The sequence below is a fragment of the Anas platyrhynchos genome, chromosome 1 (assembly GCF_047663525.1).
Source record: "Anas platyrhynchos isolate ZD024472 breed Pekin duck chromosome 1, IASCAAS_PekinDuck_T2T, whole genome shotgun sequence".
Lineage (NCBI taxonomy): Eukaryota > Metazoa > Chordata > Aves > Anseriformes > Anatidae > Anas > Anas platyrhynchos.
In genome coordinates, this window is record NC_092587.1 from 148,496,902 (window position 1) to 148,517,222 (window position 20,321).

General features: G+C 37.4%; 1 protein-coding gene across 2 annotated transcripts in view; it reads left to right on the plus strand.

Moving 5' to 3' along the window:
- Positions 1-20,321, plus strand: part of EFNB2 (ephrin B2) — a 44,831-nt gene that overhangs the window by 14,457 nt on the left and 10,053 nt on the right. For both annotated transcript variants that reach the window (XM_038173414.2, XM_013099976.5), the window contains one exon: positions 7,591-7,874. In XM_038173414.2, the coding sequence (XP_038029342.1) occupies positions 7,591-7,874 (284 nt within the window). The remainder of the gene's footprint in view (positions 1-7,590; positions 7,875-20,321) is intronic.

Below are 20,321 nucleotides of genomic sequence, written 5' to 3' on the forward strand. Positions count from 1 at the left end.
GCTTTCTGCACAATAAAACAAAAAGTTAATTGCTGATAATAATGCTTTATTTGGAGGTCATGTATAAAAACCAAATATCAAATCTAAAATGGTTTTTGAAAATAATCCTTTGCCATCCTTGTTTAAAAAAAAAAAAAAGAATCATACGTATTTTCAGCATTTTGAGCCTTATCCGTGCAGTAAATATTCTAAGCCAGGCTACACTGCCTTGTGCAAAACACTCAGATCTTGTTTCCCATCCTACAGAAAAAAGGAAAAAAAAAGATAGGTGTTTGCTCTCAGGGGAATTTTTAAGGCAGAAGAAAATGTGCTTTCCTTTTACGGGAGGAAAACTGCACATTCATTTCACACCCTGGATTCATGTTGAGGGCTGAGGGGTAAAGCACAACTTGGTCTGAAGATTTTAGTTATATAACTGGGTGGTAGGTTGTGTTTTTCTCTTTTTTTTTTTTTTTTCTCTGCTTTATTTTGTGAACAAGAGCCAAGCAGTGAGGGAAGGGCAGCTTTCCAGCAAAGTGAACATATCTCTGGGAAGGAAGAATGGCACCCAGTTGAAACAGACACTCTGTCATACAGCAAAGCCCCTATGGCAGCTGTGGTCCAGCAGCCTGAAGGCTGGCGCTGCTGCTGCTCAGTGGGGTAAGGTGGGAGCAGTGTCCCATGCCTCTGGTCACCCTGAGGGCAGGAACTATGGAGTCAGCTGCCTCTGCCCAAGCCCAGGATTGGGGTGGCCCCTCAGGGGTATGCTACATCTCCTTTGACTTACCCACATTTTCCCTGGAACGAGGTCTGGAATCTCGTGACAGTTTTTAAGGGACCAGATTTTATTTTGAAGAGAGTGTTTCCAACAAGATGTATCTGATTCCAGGTGACCTCCTTCCATATACACAAAGGGTTAAAGGGGTACAGTTCTCACCAAACATCATGCCGCAGCTACGTGTTTGGGGCTCTCTCAATGCAGGGCTGCTTGAGGCTTGCAGCCATCTTCAACTGAATGGAAAGAAGTGAGTGTACATATCTCTGCAACAGCACTAGTCACAAGAGTTGTTTGGTGAAGGAAACTCATGACACATCTTTCTAGGAGGCTGGACAGGGCACTTCTTGATGTGTTTGAAGAGCCCTGGTGTCTGAGGGTGTCCCTCCACACACTGCATGCTCTGTGCCTTAAGGAAGTTTCACAACTGATTTCAGTAAGGATAGGCTCAGGAAGAGGTACCAAGAATAGGGTTCATTTGCATGGCTACTTGAGACATATAAAATGGTGGCACTTTTTGCCCTATTTGTGGCCAGCATAGTGATAAAAAACAAAATAAACCCTTGACCATTGCTGTTTTGAGTGCATTGTGAGCTTTTTCCCTCCAGCGGTCCAAAAGATGATGACTTTCTGGGAAGGTAAGAAAGAGGGGGAGGACAAGGAGGTACCACAAAATCAAGGGTGGAGATGGGTTATGGTTTCAGGGGACTGTTTCAATGCATTTATGGGCCTTCTGCAGGTTTTATTATAGGAGAGCCCGAGCCCTCCAATGAGGATGTTGTTCTCTTCCAATGGAAGTGAGAAACATGAGAGCTGTAGCTTTAGAAACCTCTGTTATGGCATTTAATGATCTGTGTTTGTATAATGTGGTGCTTACCATTAAAGATCCTGAAGGATGTGAATGAGAATATATTTGCTTATGTATTTCTTAGAATTCCATTTAGTTTCCATTCTGCAATTCCTATAAAAGCAAGTACCCATTGCTTACATGAATAATTTCATTAACTGCCTGGAAAAATGTTACATATAAATAAAGGTTAGCAGATTAAACTTCTTAAATTTTATTGAAATTCAAAAAGATACCTGTTTAACATATTTTGTAAAACCCTGTTATAGTATTAAAATAATTTAATAATACCACGCTGGCAAAGAAAAGTAGCTTCCAAAACTCGCTTAAAAGAATGTTAATAATATTAAATGCTGAGCCTCTGTTGTTTTCAAAGTTTCATTTGGTAGTCTGTGCATAGTGCCAGTTCTGTCATCTTGCTGTGTCAAAACTATGGTAATTTTTCTTGCAGAAAGCTCATGTAAGAGTACTGCCTTTCTTTTTAACCAAATTCCTTACTCATTTTGAGACAGAGACTCCACATTAATCTTTTTTGATGAAGCTTGTTTTTCTGTCTGTTCCATAGCAGTTACTGATCCTGTTTTCATTGAATTCCTGTTCACTTAATCCATTTAAACTGGCGTGAGATCAGTCCTATACAATCACTGCTTTTGGAAAAAAGCATTTGGGGTTTAGAGCTGTGTGTATACCTCATATCCACATGGCATATCTTTGTGTGTAATATTGAATATGACAGAAACTAATGTAAAAGCTCTGTAAGGAGCAAAGGAATCTTTTTATAGAGAGTTTTAGTCTATGTTTCTGGATTATTTTTTTTTTTCAGTTCAAAGTCTTTGGGAGTCAGTAAACTGATTTTCATCTCATTCAGCAGGCTATGATTAGGCCCCTGCTACTTCAGTGAAATCAGTAGGACCTTTGCCTGTAACTTTTATGAGCTTTGCATCAAGCTATTAGGACTTTAGCCTTGCTTAAATATTTCTACCAAGGACAAAATAATACTCAAAATATTGTTTCTTTTCCTAAAAAGCCAGTTGATGAATACATATACGATTTAATAACCATTCTTTTTAAACAAGAAGGAGTTGTGTGTGGCTTGCTGTTCTGTATTCTGTTTGCATTTGTGCAAGTAACGGGCTAACGTACTGTGTTATTAGTATTCATGACATTTTCTTAATAAAACTTTTTCAATGAATAACTTTATAGTCAGGCTGGTAGTTAAACTTCATAAAGTTAAGTGGGTAGGATTCCCCAACAGAAGGTTTCAGGCTGTGTTTTAAGAAACATCTTGATTGTTCGCATTTTTAGGGTTATTTTTGTTACATTAATTTAAAACTAAGTGCCTACACCAATTAGTTCGGGTAAGGTATTAAAGCACAGAAATTTGGCACTGTTTCCCCAGTTAAATATATAAGATTCTCAACAAGTAGTAACATGCTCTAAAATTGCATTTATTTTATAATTACTAGGGTATAGTTAAAAGGTTAGTGTTTGTGTGCATGTATAGAGAGAGTGAGTGAGTTTTGCAAGTTGGTAGGAGTGTGACAACACGTTTTTTACATCAGTGTTGATTAATAAAATCTTTTCAAGAATTTATTTCCCTAAGATTTTTTTTTTCTGTTGGTATTTTTACAGTTTAAGAAATGGCTGTGTGGAATAGTAGAATATTAGGAATAGTAGAATATTCTTAATGAAAAAATCTGCTGGTATATAAAGCTTTGATTTTTTTTTTGTGAATTTAATGTTGTGCAGTTAGGTAAGTTTGAGTGGTTATCATTAAGGAAAACTCCTTTATAATTTAGTATGTGTGAATGTGCTAAGTTTCTATAAAACAAAAGTTATGTTCTTAAGAAATTACTTTGAAATTGTATATAGATAGATAGGTATTAATTGCAAAATCAAATTTAAATTCCCTAGGACTTTGACAGGTTAGTGTACATTAAAACCTGGAACTGTGTGACTTCAGAGTAAGTGCAGTACTGAAAATTACTGTAACATTGGTGGGAGTGGGGAAGAGATTTTCTTTTTTCTATTCCTGTGATGTGAATTTTTGATCTAATTTAAAACTGTTTAAAAAAAAAATTAAAACTTTGGGAACTCTGCATGTTGCTGTTACTTGCTCTAAGCTGCATGGTTAGTTAGACGTGTGGGAGGGATTCACATCCATGGGCTTTGCACAGATGTCAAATGTCACCCACAACACACCAATTCGGGGCTGCCAGCAAAAATGCCCTCTGTATCCTAAAGTGGTTTCATTTCATCGTACAGCTTGTACTACACTTCATGTACCTTTCTGTGCTTTCTCACAGAAAACACTGTGATTATTAATTATGGGTAAAATTCTTCAAATGCCCTTGTCTGGCTTTATCGGAGTTCTGGAAGAAACGAGTCAGGAAACTGGCTAAGCTTTTCTCCTGTTTCTGTTTGGGTACAGGGACCTATATTGTTACGTAAGTTTCCCAGTAAAGAACATTTATATCTGAAAAGCGTAAAATTAGGAAGTCAGCTTTTTTATATAAAGCAGTGGCTCCAGTCCTGTCACTGCCCCGACTGCTCAAAGAGCTGGGTTAGTATCCTAAACAACCATTGATGTAACACAGCCTTCCTCAGTATCATGCACAGGACTCTTGAAACCTCTTGATCTATCCTTATTGTATTTCTGTTTGGGGGAAAAAAAAAAGTTTTCAATTAATTAAAGGCACATTCCCTTCAGGCTTAAAACCAGGTTATTGGCTTCTTTTTTACAGATGCATTCTTACAAACATTTCATAAGTTTTGTTGCTATCCCAAAATGCTTAAAACTACATAAGCACTTGCAGAAATAAAGATTCAGCTGTGCTGAAATTTTTGTTAGCCTCTACCAAGTGGGTTTTGTTTTTTTTTTAGATCTAAAGTTTGCAGAAATAAGGTCATAAAACAATAGTCTTAATCCCCTTCCTTGACATTAAATAGTTTCAGAAAGTACTTATTGCCCAGCAAGTGATTTATTTAAAGTCTCTGTGAAAATGCAGTAGCAGAAATATTACACAAATGGGAGAATAAAGATCCTGCCTAGTTCTGGGTCACTAAGTTATTGTGGCTGAACTGAAATGCATGAGTGCAACTGAAACTTTTGTATTCTCTCCATCCATATTTATGCTTTATAGTTGTAAAAAAAATAAGGAAAGTAAACTGCAAAAATATCTTTCTTGCAAAGGTCACGGAAAAAAGAAATCAATACAATCTAGTTCTCAGATTAATCCTTTCATCCTTTTTTCTTTCCTAATCCCATCAGCATTAGATCCTAAAAGTTCAGAAACTGAAGTGGAAGCAGATTTACCGAGTTTAATGCTCAAACTGTACAGACTGCAGACACAGAGCAAGAGTATTCCCCTGCCATAAAGCCTAACGAGTGCCTGGGTTAAAGCTCTTGTAAAATGTGCTTTAGCTGTCTGTTGGGGGTGGTTCTGTCCTTTGCTTTTTATGGGGCAATTCCTGGCTGCTTAATCAAGGCACACAAATATGCTTTCTGTCTCGTCACTGTTTCCGAGAATCGGTTGCCGGCTGTCCCTGAACCTGTCTTGTTTGTACTCAGAATTTGCATGGAGAAACATATACCACTCCTACTTAATTACACACATGTATACATGAAATCCAAAGTTAGATTCAGTGTTTTCGTTTTTTCGAGGTAGCTTTAGGGTTGTACAATTGATAATAACAGGTGCATGTTTCTAACATTATGAATTTTGGTTTTATTAAGCATGCATACTTAAATTGATCTAAATGATCTAAATTTGAAAACAAAGATCCTCTCCTGAGGGAAGTCCTGTGTCTTCTTACACATTCCCATGATGTGAAGAAGAGCTGCAGCAGCAGGATCATGGCCTTTGTCCTGGGACACGAGTAACGTTCATCTCCTGATACAGCGCTGCTGCACAGAAGCAATGCAGGCTGGGGCTATGGCCAGACAAGACGATACAGTTAGTTGCAAGTGACCTGGGTTGGCCCAGAGATGCTGTCACTTTGCCTTTGCGTTTGTCTGGTCAGAATTTTTCCCAGAGGAGGGGCTGAGTCAGGATCCGTGCTGTTCTCTTGGAAACATATGCCGGCTGCGGTATTTCTTTCTGCATTTCCTATGCGCTCTTGCAGGGCTGGCCACTCCCTTGGTAGCTTCTCACGAGGCTGGCAGCTCCAAAGAGTATGTATTTCCACCTTTGCACTTGGATTACCGTTCTGGCTTCATGGACGCGGTAGTCACTGCATTCCTATGGCGTGTCTGAGAACTGGAGGAGGAGGCGCAGCTTCGCCCCGTCTCCAGTGCACCTCTATTTGCACAGCCGTGGCCAAGCCTAGTTTCTATAGTCTAGAAATTACACTGCGTGACACAAAGGAGCGCAGTGATTTATGCATCAACAGTCGCTTTTCTTGCCACAACATTTCATTGTTCTTTTTCCCTAAATCTGTAATTACATGTCTTTGTCCTGCTACGTGCTGCTTCACAACAAATATAATTCTTACACAGGCTTTGTGAGTGAAAATAATCCCACTCAATTAGCACAGATCATAAACTTGCATTGTGCAGGAGCAGTTGCAAATGATGGATTCAAAATTTGGGGCATCACATCTTCCTTTTTTTTTCCCAATTCCTTAAGTTCTCATCCAGTTCTGCTCCTGGCTGGTGGGCTCCTTTAGCAAAGGAAAAGGCCGGGGGTGATCTACGCCTTCATCTTTGTTCCTGGGCCTTAATATTCTAATAAGCTTCCAGGAAGGCTGCCTGTGAATAAGCTAGATTTACTACATGTGCTGTTTAGCACTAGCGCTTGCAGAAGGGTGTTCATTAGGCAGCAATTGTTTCAGTCAGTTTTTCAGGCTGATTCTCCATTAAAGAAGCTCTTTCGAAAAGGCTGGCAGGCAGGAGAAAGAGGAAAGAAAGTCGAGCTTTTAGGTCGGTGCATTAGACGACATTGTGTCGTTGGCTGTAGTTCTAAAACTGCACTCTTAGCCTTAAATGAAACAAATATATCTTAAGGAGAATGGAAACAAACAAACAAACCTGCTGTAGCTTTTGTCCTTGTAAGAATAAGGCTCCTCATTTTGTGGATAAATCAATGCTCTAAGTAATTATTTATATTTTCCTTTCATGAAGAGGTGCTGATGTTTGACTGGTAATACCAACGGGAATGATACAATAAGATGAAGTCTGACCCCAAACACTAAAGCTCACTGCCAGTCTAAGAAGTCTTCATCTATCTCCATCTATACAAAGACAAAAGCACACCTGTGTTTCATTTGTAGCACCAGGGAAAAAAAAAAAAAAAAAAAAAAGATAAAATAACGATGTAATATTGGAGTTTACAAAGAAATCACTGTGGTGTGGTAATCATCGTGTCTTGGAAGAGTGTTTTATCAGAAGCATGTGCAGTCCTTGGGTTGAGTAGATCTCCAGTTGATCCTAGGTCTGTAAGCATCATCCTGACGAGTGACTGATGTTCCTTTGTGCTATACTAGTAACATTAATCAACGTCGCAATATGTTGTTAAGTCTGAAAGTCTAAGTTGTTTCCTTTCCCACATGGCTGCTCCAAATGAACAATCATTCTTGTCATTCTCCCATGTCCAAAATTAGCAAAATATGTGCAAGAATAGTAGAAATGTTACCAACATGTAAAAACAGGATTGTAGCCCCTCATACGTTGCACTGGCTCCTGTGAATGGCCAAATGTGGAACAAACCGCAGTTCCTGCCAAAGACATAAAACGTTCCAGAGTTCCCAAAACTGGGATGAAGACTATAAAACTCAATCCATCTGTAATTTCCAAGATCTAAATAAACATCTTGTTGATATTAAATTGAGTCAGGCCTAAACTATTAAGATCTGGTTTGTTCACTCTGTCATTTTGGTTTTGGAAACCTTGTGTTTTTTCCTTTCTGTCCATTGCAATTGCTACTTTTCTGAATGAGATTTATCAAGTGTTTCACATTTACCTTTTTTTTTTTTCTTTCTTTCTTTTTAGATTCCTTCCTGGACAAGGATTGGTACTATATCCACAGATAGGAGACAAACTGGATATTATATGCCCAAAGGTGGACTCTAAAACTGTTGGCCAGTATGAATATTATAAGGTCTACATGGTTGATAAAGACCAAGCAGATAGCTGTGCAATTAGAAAGGACAATACACCTCTACTCAACTGTGCCAAGCCAGATCAAGATGTTAAGTTTACCATCAAGTTTCAAGAGTTCAGCCCTAATCTCTGGGGCCTGGAATTTCAGAAGAACAAAGATTATTACGTCATATGTAAGTTCAAAATAACAGTTATTCATTCTTTTAAATATAGTTGTTTGTTTCTTTGTATTTTGTGTCATACATGATAAGCAAACCAAGAAGACTCTGAATGGGTTTGTATTTCTTTTTCCTCCAACAATCTTTTCTCAACAGCACATTTTTGACATTATTGCTGATTTCTGTAGGGCCTTTGTATCTTTTTTCCTTGATTCATGTACACCAAAATACATTGTACTACTGTGCCTGCACGGAGCTTTTCCTTTTGTGCACGATTTTTTGTTCTATATTCATATTGAAAGGCTGTGCACAGCTAAAGCATGGTGTGTTTCCTGCTTGCAGCTCTGCTAATGCACCATGCTGTTGGCCTTGCCCATGGGTACCCTTAACGCCAGGAGTAGGGCTAGAGTGGTCCAGCTGAGGTAACCTGTTGGTTGGCCTTTGTTCCAAGTGATCCAGGGGTTCTTTCAGGAAACATGTTCTTGGGCAAATCCCAGATGCAGCATGATCTTGAGTTTTTCACGGTCTTGGACTTGTTGAATGGATGTGCATGACACAGGGCCTGTGTCCAGCAATTTAAGCTCTGTGAGCTTCAGGCTGGTCAGGAATCTGTACCTGAAAGCTAATCTGGAGGTAACCTGAGTTTCGTGATTCAAATTACTTATGATTTGTAAAGTTAATGATGTACATCAGGGGTTAGCATAAGCTGAGATTTCAGCAGTGCAACAACAATTTGCATTAGTTTAGGTTTTGTCATTTTAATACTGTGGCCTGCAGATCTCATGTAGCCCCATGGGGATTTCTGAAGTCTTGAGCAATGATCACCTTTTAGTAGGAGCTAGACAAAGTCTATGCATTGGTTTATCTGCAGTTGCAATGAAGTTACATACTGGTGTGTCTTATTTCTCCCATCTCCTTGAAATTACATTGTTCAAAGGGCCTGGTAACTATGTAATGTCTGCCACAGTAAATATTTCTTAATTTCTTAGTTTAAAATATTGCTAATTTTACATGTTCTCTAAGCAAGTGCTTTTAAAATGGGAACAGAAATTACATTTAATATGAATTAATGATCACTACCCAGTTATAACCATAACGGTACACACTGTATCATTATGTATAAAACAGATTGTATATCACGGAAATTAAGTAAGAATTAGCAGTAATAAATATATATAGAAATGACATATTTTTCTAAATAACAGTCTGAGAAGATATAAAACACTATTTATTGTTTTTAAAGTTTGACAAAAGCATCACTTAGTACAAGTACTTTCTCACTTCAGTCAGTGAGTATATAAAAACCTGATCCCACTCACAGAACATTTAACTTTGTCAGAGTTCCCACTGAAATACGGTGAGATTTACTGGGGTGAAAGCTGCAAGATTAGATGCTGAGATAGTTGTCTGTAACAACAAGGAGGATGTGGGACATAAAAACAACCATGCTCAAATAGTTGGCTTTAATGATGACATACATTCATTATTTAGTGCTGCTTAAAAAAAAAATCAACAGCAGAGCAGCTATAATGGAGCAAATGGCATTGTTACTACTATTACTTGAAAAACATGGGCACAAATAGAGCTTACTGATACGCTGTCAGTTCTGTCGTATCCACGTCATGGATTTACCTGGAGAATTTTTAAGTCCGGCTCATTTTAATTAGTTTTGTATAATTATTTCATTACAACAATAAGACATAACAGATGTTGCATTTCCTGGAAGATTACAGGGTAGTTTCATTGATAGAACTTGCTCAGCCTTCAGCCTAATGCCTCAAAAATGACACTGGCCTTGCAGTAGTACTGGAGTGCACGGATATTACTTTCCATGCTCGTTCTTGCATAAATAAATGGCTGATTTATCACTGTATTGCTAGCGTATTAACCCAGCTGCAGCAGGGTACTTATATATTTTAATAGGCTGGACAAAAAAAACCACCCTGATAACCCGGCCATCCTGAAGCTAAAACGCTCGTTTTTGTGTCATTCATGAAGAAGACAATGCAGTCAGTGATGCTGGCCTCAGAAACACCAAGAGGGGCAGGAAACTAGGCCAAGGCTCAGCTAGGACACCATTTTACAGACACTGGAGACACTGGAGCTAGATAGCATTTTAACAGTTTGTGTTCAAAAGCATAAGACATCATGCAGCCTTGTCAGACATAAGTTCTGGTAGTCAGGATGTTTACTGTCATTTTTGAAAGTAATACAATACATCTTAATCATGTACGCAAATTGGACCATAAGTCATTTGCATAAATCCCTGTTCCTAGGCCTGTAATTTAACAGGTGTGCTGAGGCCTGAATGAGTATACTGGGTCTCTCTCCCACTGTCTCAGACACGCAAACATTGCTCCTTTTTTCTTTCTTTCCTTTCAGTTTGCTTGGGAAATGTGTATGGTTTTTTTGGTGGTGGTGGTGTTTTTAGTGTCGTGTGTGTGTGCTTTGAAGTGAATGTACCCATGTACTTTATATGTCAGCTTTTAAATTTGAGATATTTTAAATTTGCGATATATTCCCTTGAGTAAGGGGCATCAAACAACCTGAGACAAGAGTTCACTGAGCCCAGCATTTCTGCAGTGCTGTCTGTGGCTGGATCTACAGACTAAGCTTGTGCTGCTTATTCAGACAGGTTGCTGTCAGCCCTTAACATGTTTTCTGTATCGTCATGTACCCTTATTGTCTTGCCATTATTTGAAAACATCATATGTTTTTCTAAGGTAATAATATGTGGTTTGTGGAGCTGTATTAAACAGTAAAATCTTTATTCAGATTGGGGGGTTAGTCATTTTAGGAGCCTTTGAGTAACAAAGCAGAGGAGTTAATAACACAGGATGAAGAAGCTTCCTGAGCCCTGTGTACCTTTAGGAAATGTGGTTGTACATGAATTCTTCAAGCCATAATTTTTATATCATTCAGATGTATTCATGATAGATACAGCAGATCTTTTCTATTCATTCCTTCCCTGGCTATAAGCAGATAAAAACATAACTTTTCCCATTCCTTAATTCACTTTTTTTTTTTTTTTTAAAGTAGAAATGTTGAGGAATTTCTGATATACCCCCTTTCATATTTAATGGTACTATAATCCAACAATAATCTAAATCTAATCCATTTTTTGGAACAACAGCAGCACAAGATATTCCTCAATGTACAAGTATCAGGATTCAATTCTGTGAAGGGCAGTACTTGGAAAGATGATACTGAATGGTGTCATGAAAGTGAATAAACGATGTAACAATGTCCTTGCTTTTCTGTTCTTTGCCATCATCAATTTTTGGTTCCTCGTAAACTAATAGATTCATTTCCTATAGCTACCTGATTTCTTTTCAGCAGAACTGGGGAAGGTCAAATGTACTTGAGATCACAGACATATTAAGGTTAGATTACCCTAAAATATGCAACCATTTAGCTAACATATCATAAGTCTCTAAGGAAATCCTTAATCAAATGCATGAAGATACATCATGCCCAACAACATAAATACCTGTGTGAAGGGCAAAGTTAAGCAGAAGAAGGGTGTGTAAATTTGCAACTCTAATGTTTGCATCAAAAAGTCCTTTTATGTCTTTGCGTGCTTTGGGAATGAAGTATAATTTTCTGCTGTTGTGGATGGCTTAGAATGAATGGGAATCTCCTTGACTGTAAGAGAAAGATCTGCAAGTGCTTGGGTTATCATGTATCTTGTAGCTTCTGTAGCTTCAGTATCTCTCTCAGATGCAGCATTTCTTGTACAGGAGGGAGACGTCGTAGTATAGTATAGGCATATATACTATGCTAAAAATGTTTACTTTTGGTGAATGGGAGTTGTCCTGAACCCTTCCCAGCAAACTTGGCCTTTAGTCACAGGGCATAGAGAGTGCTGGAGTACATTGAGTTTGCACTGAAGGAGCGCCTAAGGGAAGCCAGTAGGAAGCTACCGTGCCAGAGGGAAGGGAGCAGTGCTGCTAGTTTTCAAACCACCATCACACTCCTGAGATAGTTTGGCTAAGTAAATCCATACTCTGCTCGCTTCATCTCTTCTTTTGCATAAAAAGGAGGCTTATACACAGACATCATCAATGTAAAAGAATACGTCACCTACGATGAAATTTTACGTGCTTGAAATGTGTAAATAATATTTTTATGTTTTTTGTTTTGTTTTGTGGGTGTGTGGTTTTTTGCTTTTTTTTTTTTTTTTTTTTTGTAAGTGAAAAATACTTCGGACTTGGGGAGGGGCTGCAGAATGGTCCTGGAAAAGGTTCCTCTAAAGTGCTTTCTCTGCCTGTGACCTCATTAGCTAAGCAAGCTTGCCTAATGATGCTCATTGGCTTTGACATTGGCAAAATGCAATATGCAGCTTTCCTTAAACGTTTTTTGTCAACTTTTTTCAAGTGACCCACATACATACTTGGCCTCTGGCTTAAATTAAAAAATGTATGTATTTAATCTCTGTCTGATTTAAGGGTTATACTGGCTAGCAGTGCTGCATTTTAGATAAATGCTAGTAATAGTCTGGTGGCTTTTAAAATGGAAACAGTTGTTCTGAAACTTTAGCATTAGCTGGGTTTAAAAAAAAAATCCCAAGGCTTTTATGTTTTCACTTTGTCATCCTGCTACAATTAAAGGGCAATAACTGTCTGAGGAAGAACACATTAAAGGACAATATAGATTGTGCCCTGAAATACAGCCCAATTGGGAAGAATAAATTTCTTTGCTTGGCCAAATAGATTTACATTAAAATGCTATTTTAGTATTCTGACCAAACACTAGCTAATCTGCCTGGCTGGACATTCTGACACATCTTTGACACAGGATTCAGTCTGCAGTACCCTGCAAACACCTAGCAAGAGCACCCAAAAGAAAAGTAGATTTTTCTTTGTTTTGAGGTTAATTCTGAACTAGCCAAAACCAGGAGAAAACTGTATCAAAATTTCAGTGCCATTTCTTTGCAACATAGATATTATTGATGCTTTTTAATAAAGACTGCACAGCTCAGCAATCTAGTGTTATTTATTTTTTGGTGGTGTTAATGAAAGCCTATGTGATAATAGCCACCCTGATTCCTCTTGCACAAAGATCCTATTTTTTTCTTTCCTTTCTCCTCCTCCTCCTTCAGAAAATTAAACGATTTCTTCTTAGTGTAAAATGATACCCATAGGTCAATCTTTGACATTGCTGAGAGTCTTTTAAGGGATATATCAGCAATACCACTTAGCTCTTGTTGAATTAAATATAAATACTGCTCATACAAATAATATTATTGGAGAAAAAAAAATCAGTGTCTGTGCAGCTTCAGATTTCTAACAGAGTCTAAGACCTACAGGATTAATGGAGTCATCGTCCTTTGGGGTTTTGTCCCAGACCACACAGGTCTTGTAAGGCTACTTTAGATTGATGGACTTTGTTCATATTCAGTGCCATTACCTAGGCAATACTGACCGTTTATCTCCTTTAAAGCAGACAGAGATAGTTCAGCAGGAAATCTGTTATTATTTCTCAATTCCTAAGGGAAGGAAATGAAAGATAGGAATGCTCAGATTGTTAATTGATGGCATCTTGTGAAAAAAAACACATTTACCCTCCCTCACACTCCCCACATATTCCAAATAGATACGGAATCAGGTGAAAATGAAGTCTAATTGTTCACTTAGAATTATTTAGGAAATGCTCAGGAATTAAACAGGATTTAAAATTTCATAGGAGACTGTTTAATATTTTTAGTCACTTCTCTCACTTTGTTATTTTTATTAGTTCTTAATTTATACATACTGAAAATACAGTACATTCACAAAGGAGAATACAGTATTCTCACTTAAAAGTCTTTTTATATATGTATGTATTACACATATCAAATACTTCGCAAAAAACAGTTTGTCTTGATCTTCTGCAAGTTGTATATATTCCTGCATTTACATATACACATTTTTAATAGGACTACGTGCAGAAGGTTGGGTTGAGCAAGTACTTTTTATGCTTTATACATGGGTTATGAGTAACTTTAAATAGAGGAGGTTTATACTGGGGAGATGCATTACACTATATGAGGAAAGTAGTCTGAACTAAAACTTAGAATGACACCAGCACGTTGAAACACATTTAACTTTCATTTTGTACATAAGTTTGATGATGAGCATATACCTGTCAAAGTGTGATGACTGGTCTTTATTTTATGCAGTTGCTTATATCTGCTATATAGCATTTTAATTCCTGAAATAAAAGACCAAGAACCGTATAAGCATTTATAAAAGCTTTAATGAAACTGTTTTTGAATATTTGAAATTGTTTTTCACATTAAAGTCTTTACATAGTTGAATTGGTGGGAAATGTACTTTTGTCTAAGAACTGCATTAGTTAGCTAAAGCACAGGATTGAAATGTCTGGAAAACAGGGTTAAATGTCAGTTTATACGTTATTTCCTGATTTTAGTCAATCCTGGAAACTTTGGAGGAAGAATATTTCACAATTTTTTTCTGATAAATCTAACTATAAGACTAAGCCCTAATGGCAATATTCCAGTTGCTTTTTTGCAGTTCCAAGGAAATCACAGAAATATTTTTGTGAGTAAATGCAGGATTAGGCTTAAGGTAGTTATAGTAGTTCTCAGAGAAGAGTTCCTACTAAGCTGATAAGGCTGTTTTTAAAAAGCATGTTCAGGCCTTTGTTAGCATGATTTGTTGATTTTTTTATTCTGTAGATGAAGACAGCAAAAATAACTAAACTGCAACAGCAGACTTCTTCTCATATGCTCAGAGAGCTTCTGTGAGAGAAACAACTCTGAATCCAAACCCTGCCAGGGAAGCTGAGAAGGAATTGTTCTTTGAGTATTACACATTAGCACATAAATATATTAGACCACAATAGTGTAACTGTTCACAGAGTCACAGGAAGGTTACTCAGCCATTTGTATTGCACCTCTGGAGCTGGCCTAGTCCCATGCTCAAACAGGATCGGCTACAGCGGGTTAACTATCCAGGACCATGTCCAGCCAGGTTTTGAGTTTCTCCAAGTACGGAGACTTCATCATCTTCATGGGCATTTGCTGGGTTTGCTCTGGTATGTCCAATCTCTTTCACAGTGGGGAGCCCAGACCTGGACACAGCTCTCCAGATGTGTCTCACCAGTGCTGAGTAGTGGAGAGGGATCACCTCCCTCAACCTGCTGACAGCACTCTGCCTAATGAAGCCCAAGGGGCCTGTTAGCCTTCTTTGCTGCAAAGGCCCATCGCTGGCTTGTGGTCAACTTGGGGTCCACCAGGACCCCCACAGCCTTTTCTGCAAAGATGCTTTCCAGGCAGTTGCCTCAGCCTGCGCTGCAATTCTGATTGCACCTGCGTTCCAGAGTCTGCCATAGCAGGTTTCGTAGCAGAATCATGATACTATTAAATAATTTGTGTTGTCAAACAAATATCCCTGCTTTATAATGTTATCCTATTACAATAGTTCTGAAATATTAAAATCTCTATGAACACCATTATTAGAAGTAAAAGTATCCATTCTCCCGTCTAGTTACGACTTTTCAATATTCTAAATGCTGGAGGATTAACATACCCATCCCATTTGAGTTTCTTCAGATGAACCAAGATAGGCTTATGTGATAACTTCCAAAGAAGTTGAATCCCTTAATTTCTTATGTCAAGTAGTAGGACTAAAGGTCCTGTAACACCTTGGAAATTCAGATTGCTTTCTTTTAGCAATGTTTCCTCATTAAGTTTTTAGTCTGTGGGCATTTTAAAGTTCTAAACACAAACATAAGCATGCAGCAATCAAAACAGTGCTTAACTTCTGATTATCTTTGGCAAGTGCATAGTCATCCAATAGCATCATAACTGATCTTAGAACTAAGGTGCCAAACTCTGTGTTGCTGAAGGATAGTTAAATGATGTAAATAGCTTTTGTGTTTTGCAATAAAGCACACTTTTGTTGTGCTTGATGTAAAAGCAGGAGATGAAGGTATTCTTTTATTGAGGCAAACATGTGGAAAATTGCTCTAGATTGTTATAGTACAGAGCATCTCCCCTGAAAGGAATGAGGTTCATCTATAGGGCAAACTCTGACTGTGGCAGTTTATTGGGGTTACTCCTGGACTCTCTGTGGTCAAAGCAAATAATGTCATGTCCATCTAAACTGTTATAACCAACAGACTGGCACATTTTCTCATCTACAGTGTTATATTCTGAACTGTCACTCGGCATTAACTCAGTCAGTAGTGAAGTCCTACCACCTAGAGATGAACTCTGCCTCAGAATGATGTTTTCCACTTCAGTGCTACTCGTATAGCAATTACTGGGTCATTAATATCATTGCATGCAATTAGTGACAGTAGAATGAGCAAGAGGTTTGTTATTTATTTAATATGAACTTTCACTATAACCCTTTATTTTCCAAGTGCTACAGACAGAAACCAGAGAGATTTTCAAGACAGATGAATATCTTTGAAAAGTGATGTTGAGTTCCTGTGATACAGGTCCTCATTCATTTAATGTTAAAGCTTCTGCTTTTGTTTCTAGCAAGGCCACTTGTCATTAGCGACAATCAGTGTAACTTGAATGCTAACTAATTGTATTAGTTCTGTTCAGCTGAACTGTTAAGCAAAGCTCACTGTTGTAGGAGGAAGTTATTTCTTCTCATCCATGAGAGGCTTTTGCCAGTAGTATGCCAGGAGAAAGGATAAACTATGTAAAATATCTGCTTATGGCTGGTGAAATTAACTAGCTAGTAATCTGTTTTAGATGCATACATTCTGATATACACTGAATACATCATAATTAGTGGGCTTACATCTGCCACAGTTACTTCAGCACTCACAAATATATAATTTGTTTATGTAAACTAGAAGCAACCATGTGTGCAGTAGATCATTATCTGAAAACATTTCTCAGAGTATGTGAAATACAGAACTGAAATACTTTTAGAAAAGCTTAACTGTAATGAAAGACATAAATTGTCATTCATAGTGGTGCAACATTGAGATGTGGTTGTTTTTTTTATCATCTCTAAATCTTTCTAAAAGAATTTTAGAAAAGGGACACAGTAACAGTGAAGCAAGTAGGCTTTTGACATGGTAGGTGGATATTATGACCTTATGTTTTGGATAATAATGCAGCAAATAATGTACTGTTTAGTACACTTAAGCTGTGGCATTCCTTAACCAAGAGATAAAGTGGTGCTGTTTTTAAAATGATAGGCAGAAGAAACCACTTGGAACTCACAGCCTGTTTGGTACATCCCAGCTCCATGTTGCTTACTGTGTCTCTTTCCCTTAATTAAAAGTCTTTTGTTTAAAAAAATATAATAAATAAAGGGCATGTATTTTACCACATTTACTCTTGTTGTATGATGTCATGTCTCCTTGGAATTAATAGAATCATTCTGAATATACAAAAAGGGGAAAACTCTACAAGTACTCTCTCCCTGTTTTGTATTTAACGCTTTGGTGATCCTTCTTTGGCCAGGTAATATGAGACACAGGAAGGAGAATCTATGGATATCTAGAGGTATCCCTGGAATTAAAAAGTTGATATTTGCAAGGTATATACCAAGGCATTTTACAGTACAGAACTGATTGGCTCTGTCTTGGTTGTGTCCTCCATGTTGCACTCCTCCAGAAATTAAGCAGTAGAAAAAACTGTCCCTCTTTTGACATACGAATATAAGTAGAGAATTTTATAGGGAATTTTATAAAGACCCCTATTACCATAAGTCTGTTTTAAGTACCACAAGTCACACCATTCACATTTGGACAAGAGTACACATTTCAGAGTAGTGGTTAAAAAAGTGAATCACAAAATTCCACTGCAGAGCCTTTGCCTTCTTCCAGAGGCCTGCTTTTTATTTTACTTCAATTTGTTCTGGTTTTAGCTTGACTGGGGAGGGCATTGCTGCTTACTTGCTGTGCAGAATATAATTTGTGGATCCTGTTTAGATATAAATCCTGAGACATATAGCATAGGATATAATTTAAGAAATGACAAGGGTGAGAACTGAAAAAGAATGGAGTCTTTTTGTCCTTTCCTTCAGTCGCACAGGAGTTCCCCTTGTGTGGATACATGAAAAAAAAAAAAAAAGCTGGCTATAAGAGTATTTAAAAACACTATAAACTTTAGTTTAAGAGAAGTTCTATGTTAATTTGAATAAATTATGAAATAAGATTGAGTCAGCAGGAGTTTCTGAATGGTTTTCAGTTCATGGAGCTCAAGACATTAATTCTGCTGCCACCTTGACTTTGCAAATAGGACAAACAAACAAACAAAACATGTTAGAAAAATACAAAATGATTGGTAAAGCATGTTTTGTTTATACATGTTTAATGACCGTTTTTCTTTGTTTCTATAAGATCAGTAGAAAAGGTAGGATGGGATTATATTGTTCAAGCAAAATTGGAGAGGAAGTCTCCAGCCTTCAAACAGGAACAAAAACAACATGTCGACAGTACTCGGTGCAACTATTCCTAATGCATTTAAGTATTAGCACTTGCAGTCCAGGTGTGGGACTGCTGAGTTACATTTTTGAAGACAGTTTCATGCTAAACTAAAATAATGAAGGTTTTGGTGTCAATCTGAATTTTTGTAACTACAAACAAGCATAAATGGTTAGTTATTAGTAGTTGAAATTTGTATCTTTGTCTTCTCTCAAAACTTTCTGCAGCTCACCCAACACCAAGTGTTTGCCAAGCTACCTGCTCTTTGGTGAGTGGCCTGAGCAATTTTTTTTGGTTGTTTCAGATCTCCATGCAGATCTAGCATTGCTAGTAAGTTGAGGGGGGAGGTTGGGGAGGGGGAATTTAATTTCATTTAATTAAAACACTCTTCCTATTACCTCAGCTGCCTTGTTCTTCATCCTGGCTGGTCTAGAAACAACCACCATGTTGTGATCTGTGATTTGTGGTTTCTCAGTGTGTGATTTCTGGTGTTCTTAAACCTGTCACATAAATTTAGATAATTTATGGGAAAGAAGAATTTTTTATTCGGTGCTTTACTAAGAAAGTCATTAAAAAGACCAAAAGCAGATGAAAGCAGTCAGAGCATAAACACACGATGCCTGGCCAAAATAGTGTACTGTTACTTAATAAAATTCAAAAAAAAAACCAAAAAAAACTCAAAAGCTTACATGTGCTTACTAATCCTTGACTGCATATTAGATCAAGAGCAGCTTTGTATTAAGAATAACTTACTACTGTTGGATCTAAAGCTTTTGTGGATTTTTGCTGCTGCATTGTGTAGGCTTTTCCATTCTGTTTCTAAGCACAGAAACAGCACAGCTGTGGAAAAGTAGAGATGGATAGGGTTATTTGATTTTATTTAGCTCTGCTTTTGAGCAACCTGTTTTCTGATGTTGACTTCAAGGAGTGTTTAAGAAAAAAAGATGTTGAACATCACTACTCTTGGACAGTACTGATCTGCCCCGAAGAAACCTGTAGTTCTCTTCTTCCTTCTTAATGGATCCACACCAGCAGCATTTAATTCTTGATGTGTCTTGTGTGTAATTCTTTGATTGTCCACACATGCAAAGCCAATTTTGCCCTCACCCATTAGTTGAGATCACTCACTCATTCTTGTAGTCTGCGTCTTAAAGTCTATATAGTTTTCAGAGGAAAACCAAGAATGATGTTCATAATTTCCCTCTTTAGGCATGTAGTCCATTTCATACTCAGGGTCCAGAAATGCATGTGTAATAGAATTGTAATAGAATTGTAATAGAATTGTGTTAGTTCAAAGGATGTGACATTTAATTTGGCAAGTAGGTAATGTTTCTCAAAATCTCTAAACATAAACGTATGGGTAATAATTGCAACAGAATTAAGAGGTTGAGATTTTAGTCTACTTGTGTTTCCTTTTAAGTAATTGTGATGGTGTTTTTTAATTTTGTAATATGTATTTTTAAGAGTGAGGGAAGCTGAATTTTTGTGACTGTGCCTTCATTTCTAATCTCTTTGTGAATGAAAAGCTATATACAGGCACAAATCCAGCAGCTTAATTCTCTTTCTGATTAGAGCAGTGTTACCAACCTGATAGGTTGAAAACAGCCAAGATCCATGCAGTGGCTTAGCCTCCTGGGAGGCAGGGTAATAACAATCAAATGAAGACATATTAAAATGTAATATTACTTCCTCTCCATGGGGACTGTATAAGAATCATAGCCAGAAACTATTCTTGTCAGCTGATTCTGTTTCGTTCACTGATTCCCTGCCTCTGCATTTATGACTAATGCATTTCGTACAATAAACAGATCTTGTGAAGTTTTAAAAGCAAATAAATGTAAAACATCATACATTGATTTAGTCCCTTTTTTTTTTTTTTTCCCTAGGAAAAACAAACCAACCAACCAATTCCATATATGTATCTTAAAGAAGGGAAGGCAAGAGCTAGCATGAAATTCTTTGGTCTGAATAATTTAATTTTTGCTTGTGTAAATGAGATGGTATGTTAAGAGAGTGTTTCATGAAACTGAAAATGTATACTATCTTCTCCAAAGTAAGGAT